Consider the following 13,349-nt stretch of genomic DNA (forward strand, 5'->3'; position numbering starts at 1 on the left):
TCTCTTCTTAGAAGAGATACATTTGCTTAGAGTCTGGAGGAAATTTTCTTAATTGATATTTTAAAAGAATCATACTTTATAAAATTCATTAGAAAACTCATACCTGGAAAATTTTGAGAAGATCAATATTTTCAAGGTATAGAATCATTTGGTATGTTTCCAGGGCAACTTTTCATACAACCAAAATTTAATACATCCATGGTACCCTAATGGATAATTTACATCCATTCTTTAGTGCACTGTTCACACATAGGAGGCAGATGGTATAGTGGATCATATACTTGCTCAGTGTCCCAAATAGCTTGTGATTTGGAAATAAGAAGAATGGTCAGATCCCAGGATGGCCCAAGGGATGCAGGGTCATTGAGCTGCTCAAAGAACTGGGCTTTTGACCCACTGTGATTCATTTCTGAGCACTTGTCAGACTGCGAATTCTGCCTTTCACACACATGAACAAGCATTCATTATTCCTCTACTCCTTGAAAAGACCAATATCGGGGGAAAAATCAAAATTCACTTTTTAAATGTAATTTTTAAAATTTTATTTGAAAAATACAATACACAGCAGAGAATTATTTCCTCCCCTACTGCTCTTTCACAAAGGAAACTGTATGGTAAATGTAACTAAGATATTTGGCTAGGATAGATCCTGAGAAAAGAGAGGCCCGGTTAGAAGTGGAATAGACAAAGTCTGTCAAAGAAGGTTCACCTCTCTTTTAACATAAAAGAGCCTTTTAAGTTATCATAAGAATCAGATAAAACATGTGCAGAATTTCTGCCATGCAAACAGAGACTACCTAAATTTTCAGGTTGACCAATTTATGCTGACCTGGGCCCCAAGTAAGTAGAATAAAAGGAGATATTTCCATCAGAAAGATATGTGTTTGCCTGCTTTTACTAGACTATATATGTACATATTTACATACTAATATTTTCTTAAGTGTGTTTTTCATTATTGTCAGTAACAGCATCATGACTAAGGGCTCTATGCTGGCTTTTGCCTTATTCACATATATCTTTTTTTAATGAATATCTTTCATGACAGAGTTATTCTTTGCACAATCTTGGGTCCATAATGTTTAAATACTAGAGATGATTTTACTCTGATCCTGGGTTAAAGATGGGTTTTTGAAGAATTGGTAACTCTTGCATTCAGACTGGCTTTAGGAAGGTGTAATGATATCAGAGCATAGGAATGTATACGCTAAGGCTTCCTACTTGCTTGTTAGAAAACTAATTTAGAGCAAATAGAACTAATCAAACCACCTTCCAAGACATTATGATCTTTCTTTCACTTCCATTCCAAATAAGTGAATTCCACATTGATGTTATTGTGGAATAAATCTAAAATTTATTTAAATAAATCTAAAATTTATTTAAAGAGGGTCAAGGCATCAAGGCTCTTTTATCCTTTAGATTCCCCAAAGAATTAAATTATTATAGAGGTCTGAAAATAGGTTTTGTTGTTGTTGTTGAAACCTAGTAGAAGTGTTCTAATTCCCACAGTGATGGAAATGGGCAAGTAACATCTATTTTGACAATAATGGGCAACCTTTGGTTATTTGCTGATTTCTATTGAAATTACAGAGAATATTTAAAGTTTACTTTTTTAAATAGTGTCAACATTAGAAAGATTCACTTTAGTAAACTATCATTCATAGGTGGGTCATTATTAAAGTTTTGAGATGGCCGAAAATCAGAAAATGCAAAATCCTCATGGATGAAAAAAAAATGAAGCCAATGAAGCCCTTCCAGTGACACGGAAAACCCGAGCAAGATGAAACTTGCAAGGGTGAATCTGTGAAGATGCCGTTGACTGTATTTCTTGGAAGTGAAATAATGGACCATAATACAGACTGTCTCCAAACTTCTGTAGTGACTCATGCATAAGCCAAGGTTACTCAGGGTAGCTTTAGAAACTGCCAAATGATTGCGGAGGGGCCTATCTTCCTTATAGTATGGTGATTTCCATCCTTAATTCCACATGCTCAATGTAAGTTCCGCCCCTCACACCCTCTCCTGATTTGGGATTGGGTTCTAGGTGCAAAGGCAGAGAGACACTGACTTCAGGTTTCATTTACAAAGGTTCTCATCTAGAGTTTTGACATTATTTTTAAAAGCTTTATAAATAGGTTACTATTACATATAGCTGTATATTTAAAAAGTGTTCATTCTTTAAACACTTAAAATATGACAGCTCTCGTAACTCTATTTTGGCATGTCTTCGTTTTTAAAACTATAGGTATTTACTCAGCATTCTTCTGGCTCTCTGAAGGGCCTTGGTGTCCATGGCAGCCATGGCGTATTTGAAAGCAAAATGGGGTTGGGGTCAGAAAACCTGAATTTAAGTTTCAATTATGCCTCTTACTAGTTTGAGATGGGGCATGATATTTACCCTGTCTTGGCTTCATTTTTTTTTTTCATTTATAAAAATGAAGCCATACTCTTTAACATTTACATTGGGCTATTATGAGGATTAAATGAAATACTCTGTAAACTATAAAGTACTACACAGATGCAAAGTAAAATACATGAGCCATATTTTTAACATTTATATAATTTAAATTATGTGTCAGGATTTGGTTCTTTCCTGTTTAAGTTATGCAGAAGCTTGATTAGTAAAAAAGCTTCAGAATAGAGCCTTTGAACACTCTTGAGACGCTGTTGTCAATGGAAACTTAGTTAATAACAAGGGATTAGTGCTGGATTTACTCATTTGAACTATCCTAAATAAAATAGTGCCTGCATTCAAACACTACAAGTCATCAATTAAATCACAATTGTCAGGAAAAGAAGTCCAAATAAATAATTTTTAATTATGATACATTACTTATTACAGTAAAAATTGGCATTTTCCCCTTCAAAAGCAGAAGCACCAGTCTTAGAATATATAGTACGAATGATATTTTAAGTGAAATATAGCATAATATAATGTGCAAACATTATTTTTAGTACTTTCTAAAAGTAAACTAATTTCACACACTGAAATCAGTTAGAATGGAAATGTCATGCTGAACAATAAAATAAAAACCCCCATGACTTTCAAATTCCACTTCAAATTAAATATGGCATACTGTTGAATAGATGTATAAAAAATTAAAAAACAGAATTAGCCCAAAATAGAGGGTTTTCAGATGCAGATATGATTCATAGAGTGGTTTCTCTTAACATAGTTGCAAGTGATTCTATAAGAAACTAAAAAGAATGTTTTATTTCAGAATTAATTTGTTCATTCAATCATCACATTTTTATTGAACACCTACTCTGTGCTAGACTTGGTTGTAGGTGCTGGGGATGTGGGAAAAAAAGACACAGTCCTGCCCTTGAGGAGCTCACAGTCTAGTGGGGGAAAACAAATAGTTTGACATTGATTTTAAAATTATAAAAATTATTAGACAACTTTATAAACTTCTTTTGTAATCAAACAAACTTTGGGTGTTATGAATGAATGGTAAAAAGAGATGATGTCCAATGCAGTGAAAAACCATCTGCTTCAATATCATGTGACTTCCGCGAAGGCGGTGATGTGGTTCTGCAAAAAGAAAAAGAAATTCCAAAGTGAGAGGCTTGGGAAAATTGGCTTTGTAAAACATTTAGTGCTTTTACAAAAGATCATTAGCTCATACACTGCATGTTTAAGTTGCCAAAACATACAGCATTATTAAACTATGTCCTATGTGTTATTACATAACTTTCACTGCTAATTATATATTTTATTCAACATTCTTAATTAACCAGAGATTAAAATGTTATACCTGCTTTATTCAAAATTAACACTGAAATTTGGAGAGATAAAAATGGCAATTCCAGATAACTTAATATTCTGCTCAATGTTAATGGAATTTTAATGCTGCATATTAGAGTTTCAAATTAATTGCTCCCTGTGAGACAGATGGTGTAGAATGAAGTGGTGAAATGCTCAGACTGAAATGGCATTTGCTAGCTGACAAAAATCTACTTAAACCTTTCATTTTTGATGCATGAATCAAGACTCCAGATTGCAATCTCTGTTGTTTAGCTCAACCATAGAATTCTTTACAATGACCTTTTATTTATTTATTTTTTATTAGCAATGGAATTATGTGCTCTGTGGAAGGGTTAATATTTAAATAAATTCATGCATGCAACAGGTCATGTCAAAGCTGCTGAAATACTGCAGTTAAAAACTGATTTACATAATGAATTATGCTACATATGGTATTATGTCACGATCTAACATGAAAGACAACCCCAACAAATAATAGCAACATTATAAACGTATTCTACCACCACAATACCTGCTTTAAATGTTTTTTTTTAGTGGTTTTTGCCTAGGAAGAGCAGTGCCTCTTCATATACAATGATATCATCAATGGAATGACACATAATAAATGTATGCCATAAAATTTCTTCAAGGTCCATTGAGCTCTTTTGAAGTTGAAGTGTTTTAACTAGTTAAATTCAATTTCAAATTTGTGTGCAAAGAAACTAAAATTCATTTCATTGCATTTAGGGATGTTAAACCCCACTAGAAGAATGTCATTGACTGTACTTTAGGGCATTGTTTTCTAGGCTTAACCCACTTAACGCTGGAGAAAGCCGTTATTAATAAAAATCAGTAGTGAGCAGAACCTTGGTTTTTCACTAATGGCTGATAGCACCTTAGAAATTTCAATTTCCCGGGTGGCACCGGGTTCAAAAGAGTAGGGCGCCAGCCCCATATACCAGAGGTGGCGGGTTCAAACCTGGCCCCAGCCAAAAACTGCAAAAAAAAAAAAAAATTTAAATTTCCCATTTAAAAAAATCCATAATAAAAATGTCAGGAACTGCAGCAGCTCATCTCATAGTTCTTTTGAGTTCTCCTTACAAAAGCACAGGCATAACTTTAGGACAAAGATGACTTGACAGTTATATACTGCACTATGACTGAGGGGGAAAAAAACAACAAAAAACAAAAAACATAAGAATTGTGGAAACAATACATCAGTTTTCTTTCCAGGGGCCCCAAAGAGACATGGAATCAGTGAACTGAGAAAATATAATCTGATAGAATGTGTTTTAGCACAAAACTGCCATGAGTGTCACACCTCTGGACAGAACCTAGCACAAAGTAATTGCTGGAAATACATTAAGATAGAAATTAAAGATGTATCTGTCAGTAGTAACTGGTGGGAAAAGAACGGGCAAAGAAGGGGCAGTAAAGAGAAAGGAAAAGAGATTAAAAAAAAAGAAAAGGGATTGTGTCCCGATGGCCATTGGCCTGGCCCTTATGTTCCTGTCACTGACCTAGATAACAGTCCATAAGGCTCATTAAATAGGCTGAAGATGATCTTAAGGGGACATCCAACACACTGGAAGGTAGAAGTCAATATTGAAAGACCATAATAAAGCACAGAAATGATCACAGACGACTGATGATCAGTGCAAAGCTTTACAGAAGCAGAGGAAAAATCAAGCATAAGGGCAAGCTACAGAGTGGGACAAAGAAGGAGTAAGGACTGTAGGGTGACCATATAACTTATCATCTCCCACTGGACACGGGGAAGGGAGAAAGGGGTGGGTGCCAATAATACACAAGGACAACAGGCTTGAATCAGGACCTCCCCACGCAGAGATGTAAGGTCACCTAATGCTACGGTTTCAAAGTGGAGGAAACTTAATCTCCAATCCAAGTGCTGAGAGGACGGGCCTAATGAGAGGTAATTAGGCCATGTAGGGTCTGCCCTCAAGAATGAATTAATGCCATGATCTCAGGACTGAGTTCGTTATAAAAAGGCAAGTTCAGTGTCCTTTGTGTCTTGTTCTCTCTCCCTCACCCTTCCTTTGTTCTTCTAACATGGAATGACACAAGAAGGCTCTCTCCAGAGGCTAGTCCCTCGATCTTGGAAATTCCAGCCTCCAATATCATGAACCAATAAATTTCTGTTTTGTGTATGTGTGGTATTCTTTAATATCAGCACATAATAGTCTAAGACACCTTAATAATTAAGCAGGGAACATAAAACTGTAAGAGTGATATTGAGATCAAGAAAATACTGGAATTCAGTCTTTGCATTTAAAATCACCTGCTTACCTGGCCACTTCCTTTCACTTCTCATAAACTCCAAACCATGTTACCCTTTTCCTCATGCCAAGTCATTACCAAGTTAAACTACAAGGGTTAACAGTTTAATTCTAGATGAACTACATTTTTTTTTTTTTGGCCGGGGCTGGGTTTGAACTTGCCACCGGCATATGGGGCCCGCCCTACTCCATTGAGCCACAGGTGCCAACCCAAACTACATTTTTAGATACCAGCATTCTGGGGAAACTCCAGCTTTCCCCTCCCAACTTCAAAATAGCACCTTTTCCATTTCACAAGACACTTAATTTTTAACCTCTGATATGATTTTTTTCTATTTGACTGCAATTAGAAGGAATCTCCTCCAGTTTCATCATTGGTCCTGGTTTAAAGAGATATAAACACATGAAAATAAGACACTGAAGTAATCACATAGGGAAGAGAAAATTAAGGGGAAATTTAACCACAGGTTCTAAGCACAGGAAAGGACAGGGACCTTCTGTTCATTGACTTCACTGTCTAGGAGAAAATGAACCTGTATCATAAGTGGAGATGGATTATTTGTTTCTGTAGCCTTAAAAAATATGTTTAATTCTCTTCTAGTGCAGGAAGGATTTTCTCTGAATCTAGAGAAGGCACAAGATATTATAACAATTTAAGGTCCTTTGCATCTGAGTGGCGCCTGTGGCTCAAAGGAGTAGGATGCTGGCCCCATATACCAGAGGTGGCGGGTTCAAACCCAGCCCCAGCCAAAAACTGCAAAAAAAAAAAAAGGTTCTTCCCATCTATATGACTCTGCAATTCTATATTCTTACATTAGCAAGGTAGGTAATGCACAATTTGAAACATACAGATGGCATAATTTCTATGCAAGAAGCAATGATCTAGTTCACTTCCCCTCAGCATTTTTCTCAGTAACACACCTATATATGTCATATATATATATAAAAAACACACATATATGTTATATATATACATATATATGTAACCAGAATGCATTTGATATTTTCGGTATTAAATCACCTGTCTTATGAAGCAAACTAGCTCACAAGGGATTTCTCCTTTTAATCTGTCTCAATTCTTAATATTCAATACTAAAATGTGTTAGCAGATGCTAGTGAAAACATGCAGTAAGCAAGCGAAAAATTTCACACGTCAAAGTTGAATTCCAAGTCACAAGAAGAAAGCGGTCATGTAATTTTCTACATTACACATACAGAGGTTTATAAGGAAGATGGCAAAGCTAGAGTCCAAATAGCTGAAGGTTACAATACTACATGAAACACCCATAGGAGGTGCTTTAGTCAAGTCCACAGCAAACCAGTGAGCAAAATACTGAAATCTAGTCCTTGAGTGCAGGTGTTGCATAGTAAAACAAGTACTTTGTGTCTGAAAAGTTGTCTTGGATTCTTAAATTTGGCACATTAAATAGTCTATAGTATGTCCATATTAAAAACTCTAAGTTCTGCATGAAAATCTCTAATAGTCATTCTCTATCTCCACTTACAGGAATTAAATCCTATAATTAAAAAAAAAAAGTCTTGTATTTAAAACAAAATGTCACATATTCATGACATAAAACTTTGGTGATGACTGGTCACCTGGCAATATCTCCCACTTACCACTTGCCTTTGGAAAAATAGGGAAAATGCGAAAAGAGAACTCCAGGGGAGTGTTCAGAATTACCAGCTACAGGAAACAAGCAAACAAAAAAGCCATTATTAACAGCTAGTTAAGGAATGCCAAATTCCCAGTAATGAGTAAAAAATAAAACGTACCAACAATGACAAACTCTAGTTCCTAGATCCTTTTCGATTGTAAGAGAAACCTGCACAGAAGGACACATTTTTCTGTATTTGCCTCAGCTTTGCAACCCAACTCCACCCCAGTGCGCTCTAGCGCACATACGTTTATTGCCTTAATTGAAGGTGTTCACAGTGGCTTATTCTCATCATCCAGCTGAACAGCCTGGCAAGACAGTCTTTAAAGGACCTTTCCTGTGAATTTTCTTCTTGACCATTCTCAGTAGGTTGGTTTCGGAACACCTACAAAATGTATTTTGCATACTACTTTAATGTTCATTTAAATACTGACTTTACTTAAAGCACTAGTTTATTTAAAGTTCTCTGTTGTTACATTATTAGAACAAGTGCTGAGATTGAACATTATTCCAGTTCCCTTCTTTCAAGATGATTGAAGATAAAAATCTTTTGTGTCTTAACAGCAGGCTGTCAACAATCACCTTATGTTTTTAAACTAAACATAATTGGCTCAAAGGAGTAGGGTGCCAGGCCCATACCAGAGGTGGCAGGTTCAAACCCAGCCCCAGCCAAAAATAAAAAATAAATAAATTAATTAACTAAACATAAAATAGGATCTGTACACACCATGTGATGTCTTTGATTCAATGATTTATGTCTTTATTTCTACAGGTGAGGAAGCTGGGTAGTGCAGGTGACTTTGCAATTAAGTAGTTTGCATATCAACTGAAATTTTCACAAGCAATTCAACCTGTCAGGGACTCAGCTTTCTCATCTGTGAAATGGAAATAATACCTCTTTGAATGAGGTTTTATTAAAATTAAAACGAACTTATATACACAATGGTCCCTGTCCCTACTCAAACATAATCCACCACTTATTTATTGCTTATGAAAGCTACAGAAAGAAACCAAAAAGGGAAGTTAAACAAATAAAGAAATCAAGAATAAAGTTTTAATAATTCACTGGAATTTTACAAGTAAAACTCACCATTTGTTTTCTTCAACCAAATAGTATAAAATTCTACCAGTCTAAAACTCCAACAGTCAAAAAAACCTTAAAACCCACAAATGTTTCTTCTAAAACTGGTGCAAACTCATTATTGGGTGGCAAAAACATGACTTGAACTGATGAGAAAATTTATGCTATGTTTTGCTGCTGAAATATCCATCTCTGTTTGTAAACTGCTCTTCCACACCATGCTTGTGTAACAGAATACATATATTTCTTTTCTTTCTTTCTTTATTTTTTTTAAGAACAAAACAGGTTTATTTGGATTTGGGGCTCTGAGCAGTTCTGTCTCTACTACTTGACCTTGACCTCCTTGGGCCACGACTCCTGGACCTAGAGGAGCTGTGGCTGTGGCTCCTGTGGCTCCCCCGGCTCCTGCGGCTCCTGCGACTTCTGTGGCTCCTGTGGCCCCTGCTCCGGCTGGGGAACCTTTTACTTCCCCTATTTCGTGAACTACGCCTTTCACGACTCTTTGACTTGCGTTTGTGAGATTTCTTCCCCCTGTCATTCCTCTTCCTCTCAGACTCCTCATTTCTCTTGTAGGAAGGGTCTGGACTGGGGCTTCTCCTCCTCAGCCTGCCGTATTCGTCAGGGTGGCTCGTCCTCCCCCTCCTCTCCAAGCTCTTACCAAGTGCGGAGCCAGTCTTGTCTGGAGACAGGTAGACGTCCCTCTCAGCTTCCCAGAACTCATTGTTGGGATTTCTGAACACATGCAGGAAGTTGCAGTGTCTTCCTCTGGGGCACTGTTTTATTTCGAATAATCCACAAATGGCCATTTTCCAGCGGGTGACGGGGCAGAATTCGCACTGAAGCTGTCGCCCCGCATACCACCGTCCGTTAAACACGGACAGGGCTGTCTGGCATTCTTCTTCCGACTGGTACTGAACGTACACATTGCCCCGCAGGTGAGGCTCCAAGTTGCAGCTGACCTTGAACTTAATGACTCTGCCCACGTTCTTAAACTCGGGCAGCACGTCGTCGTAGAAGTCCAGGAACTGCTGGTACGTTTCCTCCTCGCTGTACTCCAGGCCGGCGTCGGGGTCGTAGTCGTCCCTGCGACACTGCTCCATTCCAAACGTCGTGAACATGCTTTTAATGAGAAGGGTGGGGCTCGAGGCTGGGAAATTGTGTTTCCGTGAACACCGATCTCCAAATCTGCAAGCCCCGGTTTTACTGTAGAAGGGACAGTTGGCCCGATCCTTCTCCATTACTCTCAGGTCCACGGGCGGCTCTGGGTTGTGCCACACAGCAGCGTGTTCGGCCTGCTCCAGCGTCCTCTGCCGGGCTTCCTCGCGCTCTCGCCTCTCCTGTAGTTCCTGCTGCTCCTCTTCTCTCTCTTTCCTCTGCTGCTCTTCCCATTCTTCCTTTAGCTTTCTCTCTCGCTCTTCCTGCCGTTTCCTCGCCGCCTCTTCCTTCTCCTTTTTTATTCTGAATTCTTCTAGTGCCTGCTGCCGCCTCAGCAGCCATTCCTCGTGCAATTTTTGCCTCTCTCTCTCCAGCGATTTCTCTTCTTCTAGTTGTTCCTCAGTAAAGGCGTCCTCGTCCTCCTCCTCCGGCGAGAGACCTGAGTCTCTCAGGCGAGCGAGTTCCTGCCGACGTTTCTTGCGTCTCTCTTTCTTCAGAGCGGCCCGGTACTTTTTGTGACTGAGTTTCGGAGGAAAAACTGCCTCCTCGGGAGCCGCCATCTTGCCGACGCTCTGTCCCACCCCCAAGAGTCTTCCGGAAAAGGCCGGAATACACGTATTGCTCAATATAAAATATTTTTGATTTTGAAAAACATCTGGTACTAAGGATTTTAGATTTAAAAAAAAAATCATGTTCCTGTCATTAAAATAGTAAACCATTCTGGTATGTAGATGCAGCCTACATTCTATCTGGAAAAGACAGATGGATGTCATAATCCTGAATATTGTCCCTCATCACTTTCTGTTCATTGTGTCTTTGCAGGAGGTCAAAGTGGACGGAAGAGAGAAGAGACAAACCATGGGACATGGCGTATGTGCTCTGAGACTCTACTTTGTCATGTGACATTTTCCTTCTGATAGGTTGTGAAGTTGCTGGAGTATTTTAGTTAAAGGAAGTAATGTTAGAACCATTTAATAAGAACTTAGTGAAATTCAGGCTTGATGACGTGGAATTGATTGTAAAATTCACATGAAGCAAGTTCTTACTATTGTAAGAAGTTGGTAATATGGAGACATAAAAGCCAAAATGGAACACAACCAAAGTTCTCTTGGGAAAGAACACTTTGGATTTTTTCTTTGTAGTGGTTCTGTTCAGGTCAGAGTTTTATATACTAGTTCAGAGTTTTGTTTCTAGTCAGAAATTTCCCTTTTGTACTATTCAGAGAAGGGGGATGAGAGCTACTTTCTGAAATAATTCTCCCATAAGAAAGGAGAAATCTCTAGGCAGCTTTCTCTGATAAGCTAATTAAACCAGAGGCAGGCCCAGTTTTTACTAGAGTATTGGCTGCAGGTCTTATGAAATATTTCGAAGTCCTAAGAAGCCAAGGAGCTTTAAGTTTTCCCCATCAAATCTTTTGAAGCACTGGTTCTCTAACGTGGTTTCATAGTTGTAATCACTTGGCAGCTTTAAGAAAATACTGATGCAACCCCAGAGTCTTGGATTTAATTGGTCTGAAGCATGGCTTGGCCATTGGAATTTTTAAAGACTCTCTGGGTGATTCTAATATACAGCCCATATTGAGAATCACTGTTTCAGAAACTTGGCAGGCCCAGGGGGCTCCAGGCCACAAGTGGACTCCATACCCAAACCACCTGACATGCCTGATGTAGTACAGATCCCCAGGCCCAAATGCAGGCCTACTAGACCGTAATCTCTTGGCATGGAACCCAGATATTTCCCCCTTCTGCAAGTGATGGATCCCTTTTATACTAGTCTAAGTACTACTACCTAAAGCTTCAGGGAAGTGAGCAATGAAGTAAGCATTACCAGGGATATAAAATCGATTCTTTTAAAAAGCTGTCCTTTCACCGGTTATAAGAGTATTGCCTAAAAAAGCAGCTAACATGACCGATTCTAAAAAACAACAAAAAACAAGACAAAAAAAAAAAAGGCACTTTAAATTCAAACCTTTTAGGACCAAATATGCCCTATTTGGAGCCTCAGAATGCACAAGGGTATTGAGAAGACCTGTGGCAAAGACTTGTTTCACTTTAACTCAATGCTACCCTAATGTATTGTATGAAACTGCATATAAGTAAGTTCTTTCAACATCAATATGAGTATGTTTATTTGGTGGAAGTGGACTCTATTTGCACACTATTTTCTTAACCTAAGTCCAATGGACCTTCCTGTCTAACACATTTTTATACCATATTCACAGTTCTATTCTCCACCATCAGCCATGTACAATCCCAGTTTACCTCCTGCCATATCTCCATCAAGCTAGAAGGCTTCTATGGACTTGTGGAAATTTCCTTATTGCTAATTCATCTATCTGCTCCAGTCTCCCTTCTTATGAATTCTATTTCTTTTCTACTCATTCTGGCCCCCATAATTGATCATCTGAACAATCTTTCTGAACACCTTCAAGTCTCTTTTCCCTGCTCCCTTTTCTCATCCGCTGAACCAAACCTTTGCACAAATTTGCTCCTGTATCTGGAACATTATTTTCTCTCCTCTTTTCATGGCCAATGGTCCTTCAGATCTCCCCTTAGATGGTGTTTCAGGAATTGCTGAGTTTAGATAGGTCCTTTTTTAGATAGGTCTGGCATAGCTATCATGGGCCTCTTCTGTATAGGATTACAAAATCTTCTCTCTCCTCATTAGCTGCACTACACTGCTTCTTACTTAATATTTGTTATATGCTTCGTATATTACAAACATGAATATATTAGTAAATAAAATTTCACTGTGCATAACAAACAATGATAATGGTAACCCATCAGTGAATTATACCAATGCTTTGTTTCATACTAGTGTTTTAAACTATAACTTGAATTTTTCTTGGTTATTTTTTTTTTTAACTTTTAGATTTGCTAAGTAGGCATATAATGCTTGACAGAAAAGAATCATTGAATATGGGTAATGTACCTAAGTGTGTGATAAATTCTTAGTCTTACTGGGAACTAATTAATGCTCCTCATTTAAAAACTTTACTATTTTTAGAAAGAGGCACCAGTTGGTGAAAATCTGAATGATCCCCATCAAGATTCATTTCAGAACCATTCAGAATTATAAAAGCCATTAGACATGACATAATTCGAGAAAGTTTTTATGGAAGTTAATATATATTAATTTTACAGACGTATATTTAATAATACAACCCAGCAGTCTCGCTCATAGGTATTTATCCAAAAGAATGAAAAATAGATATTCACACGCACGAAAAACCTGTATGTGATGTTTATATTAGCTTTATTCATAATTGCCAAGAAATGGAAACAACCCAAATGTCCTTCATTGGTGACTAAAGAAATAGACTGTGGGGCGGCGCCTATGGCTCAAGGAGTAGGGTGCCAGTCCCATATGCCGGAGGTGGCGGGTTCAAACCCATCCCCGGCCAAAAAACCACA

The 13,349-nt window shown here is 38.0% G+C and overlaps 2 protein-coding genes across 3 annotated transcripts in view; both read right to left on the bottom strand.

The window, feature by feature from the left end:
* Window positions 1-523: 523 nt before the first annotated feature.
* PLPPR5 (phospholipid phosphatase related 5) overlaps window positions 524-13,349 on the bottom strand; it is a 141,030-nt gene continuing 128,204 nt past the window's right edge. For both annotated transcript variants that reach the window (XM_053592667.1, XM_053592668.1), the window contains exon 6: window positions 524-3,532. In XM_053592667.1, coding sequence (XP_053448642.1) covers window positions 3,500-3,532 — 33 coding nt within the window. In that variant the 3' untranslated portion in view covers window positions 524-3,499. The remainder of the gene's footprint in view (window positions 3,533-13,349) is intronic.
* Window positions 9,069-10,502, bottom strand: LOC128586660 (U2 small nuclear ribonucleoprotein auxiliary factor 35 kDa subunit-related protein 2-like). The gene has a single exon (XM_053592670.1). It carries the CDS (start codon window positions 10,494-10,496, stop codon window positions 9,069-9,071), a length of 1,428 nt encoding a protein of 475 aa, XP_053448645.1. The 5' UTR covers window positions 10,497-10,502.

The sequence above is a fragment of the Nycticebus coucang genome, chromosome 5, assembly GCF_027406575.1.
Source record: "Nycticebus coucang isolate mNycCou1 chromosome 5, mNycCou1.pri, whole genome shotgun sequence".
NCBI lineage: Eukaryota > Metazoa > Chordata > Mammalia > Primates > Lorisidae > Nycticebus > Nycticebus coucang.

What these genes read in the sequence shown, in the direction of transcription:
- LOC128586660 (XM_053592670.1), bottom strand. Translation starts at nt 10,496, where the DNA reads ATGGCGGCTCCCGAGGAGGCAGTTTTTCCTCCGAAACTCAGTCACAAA.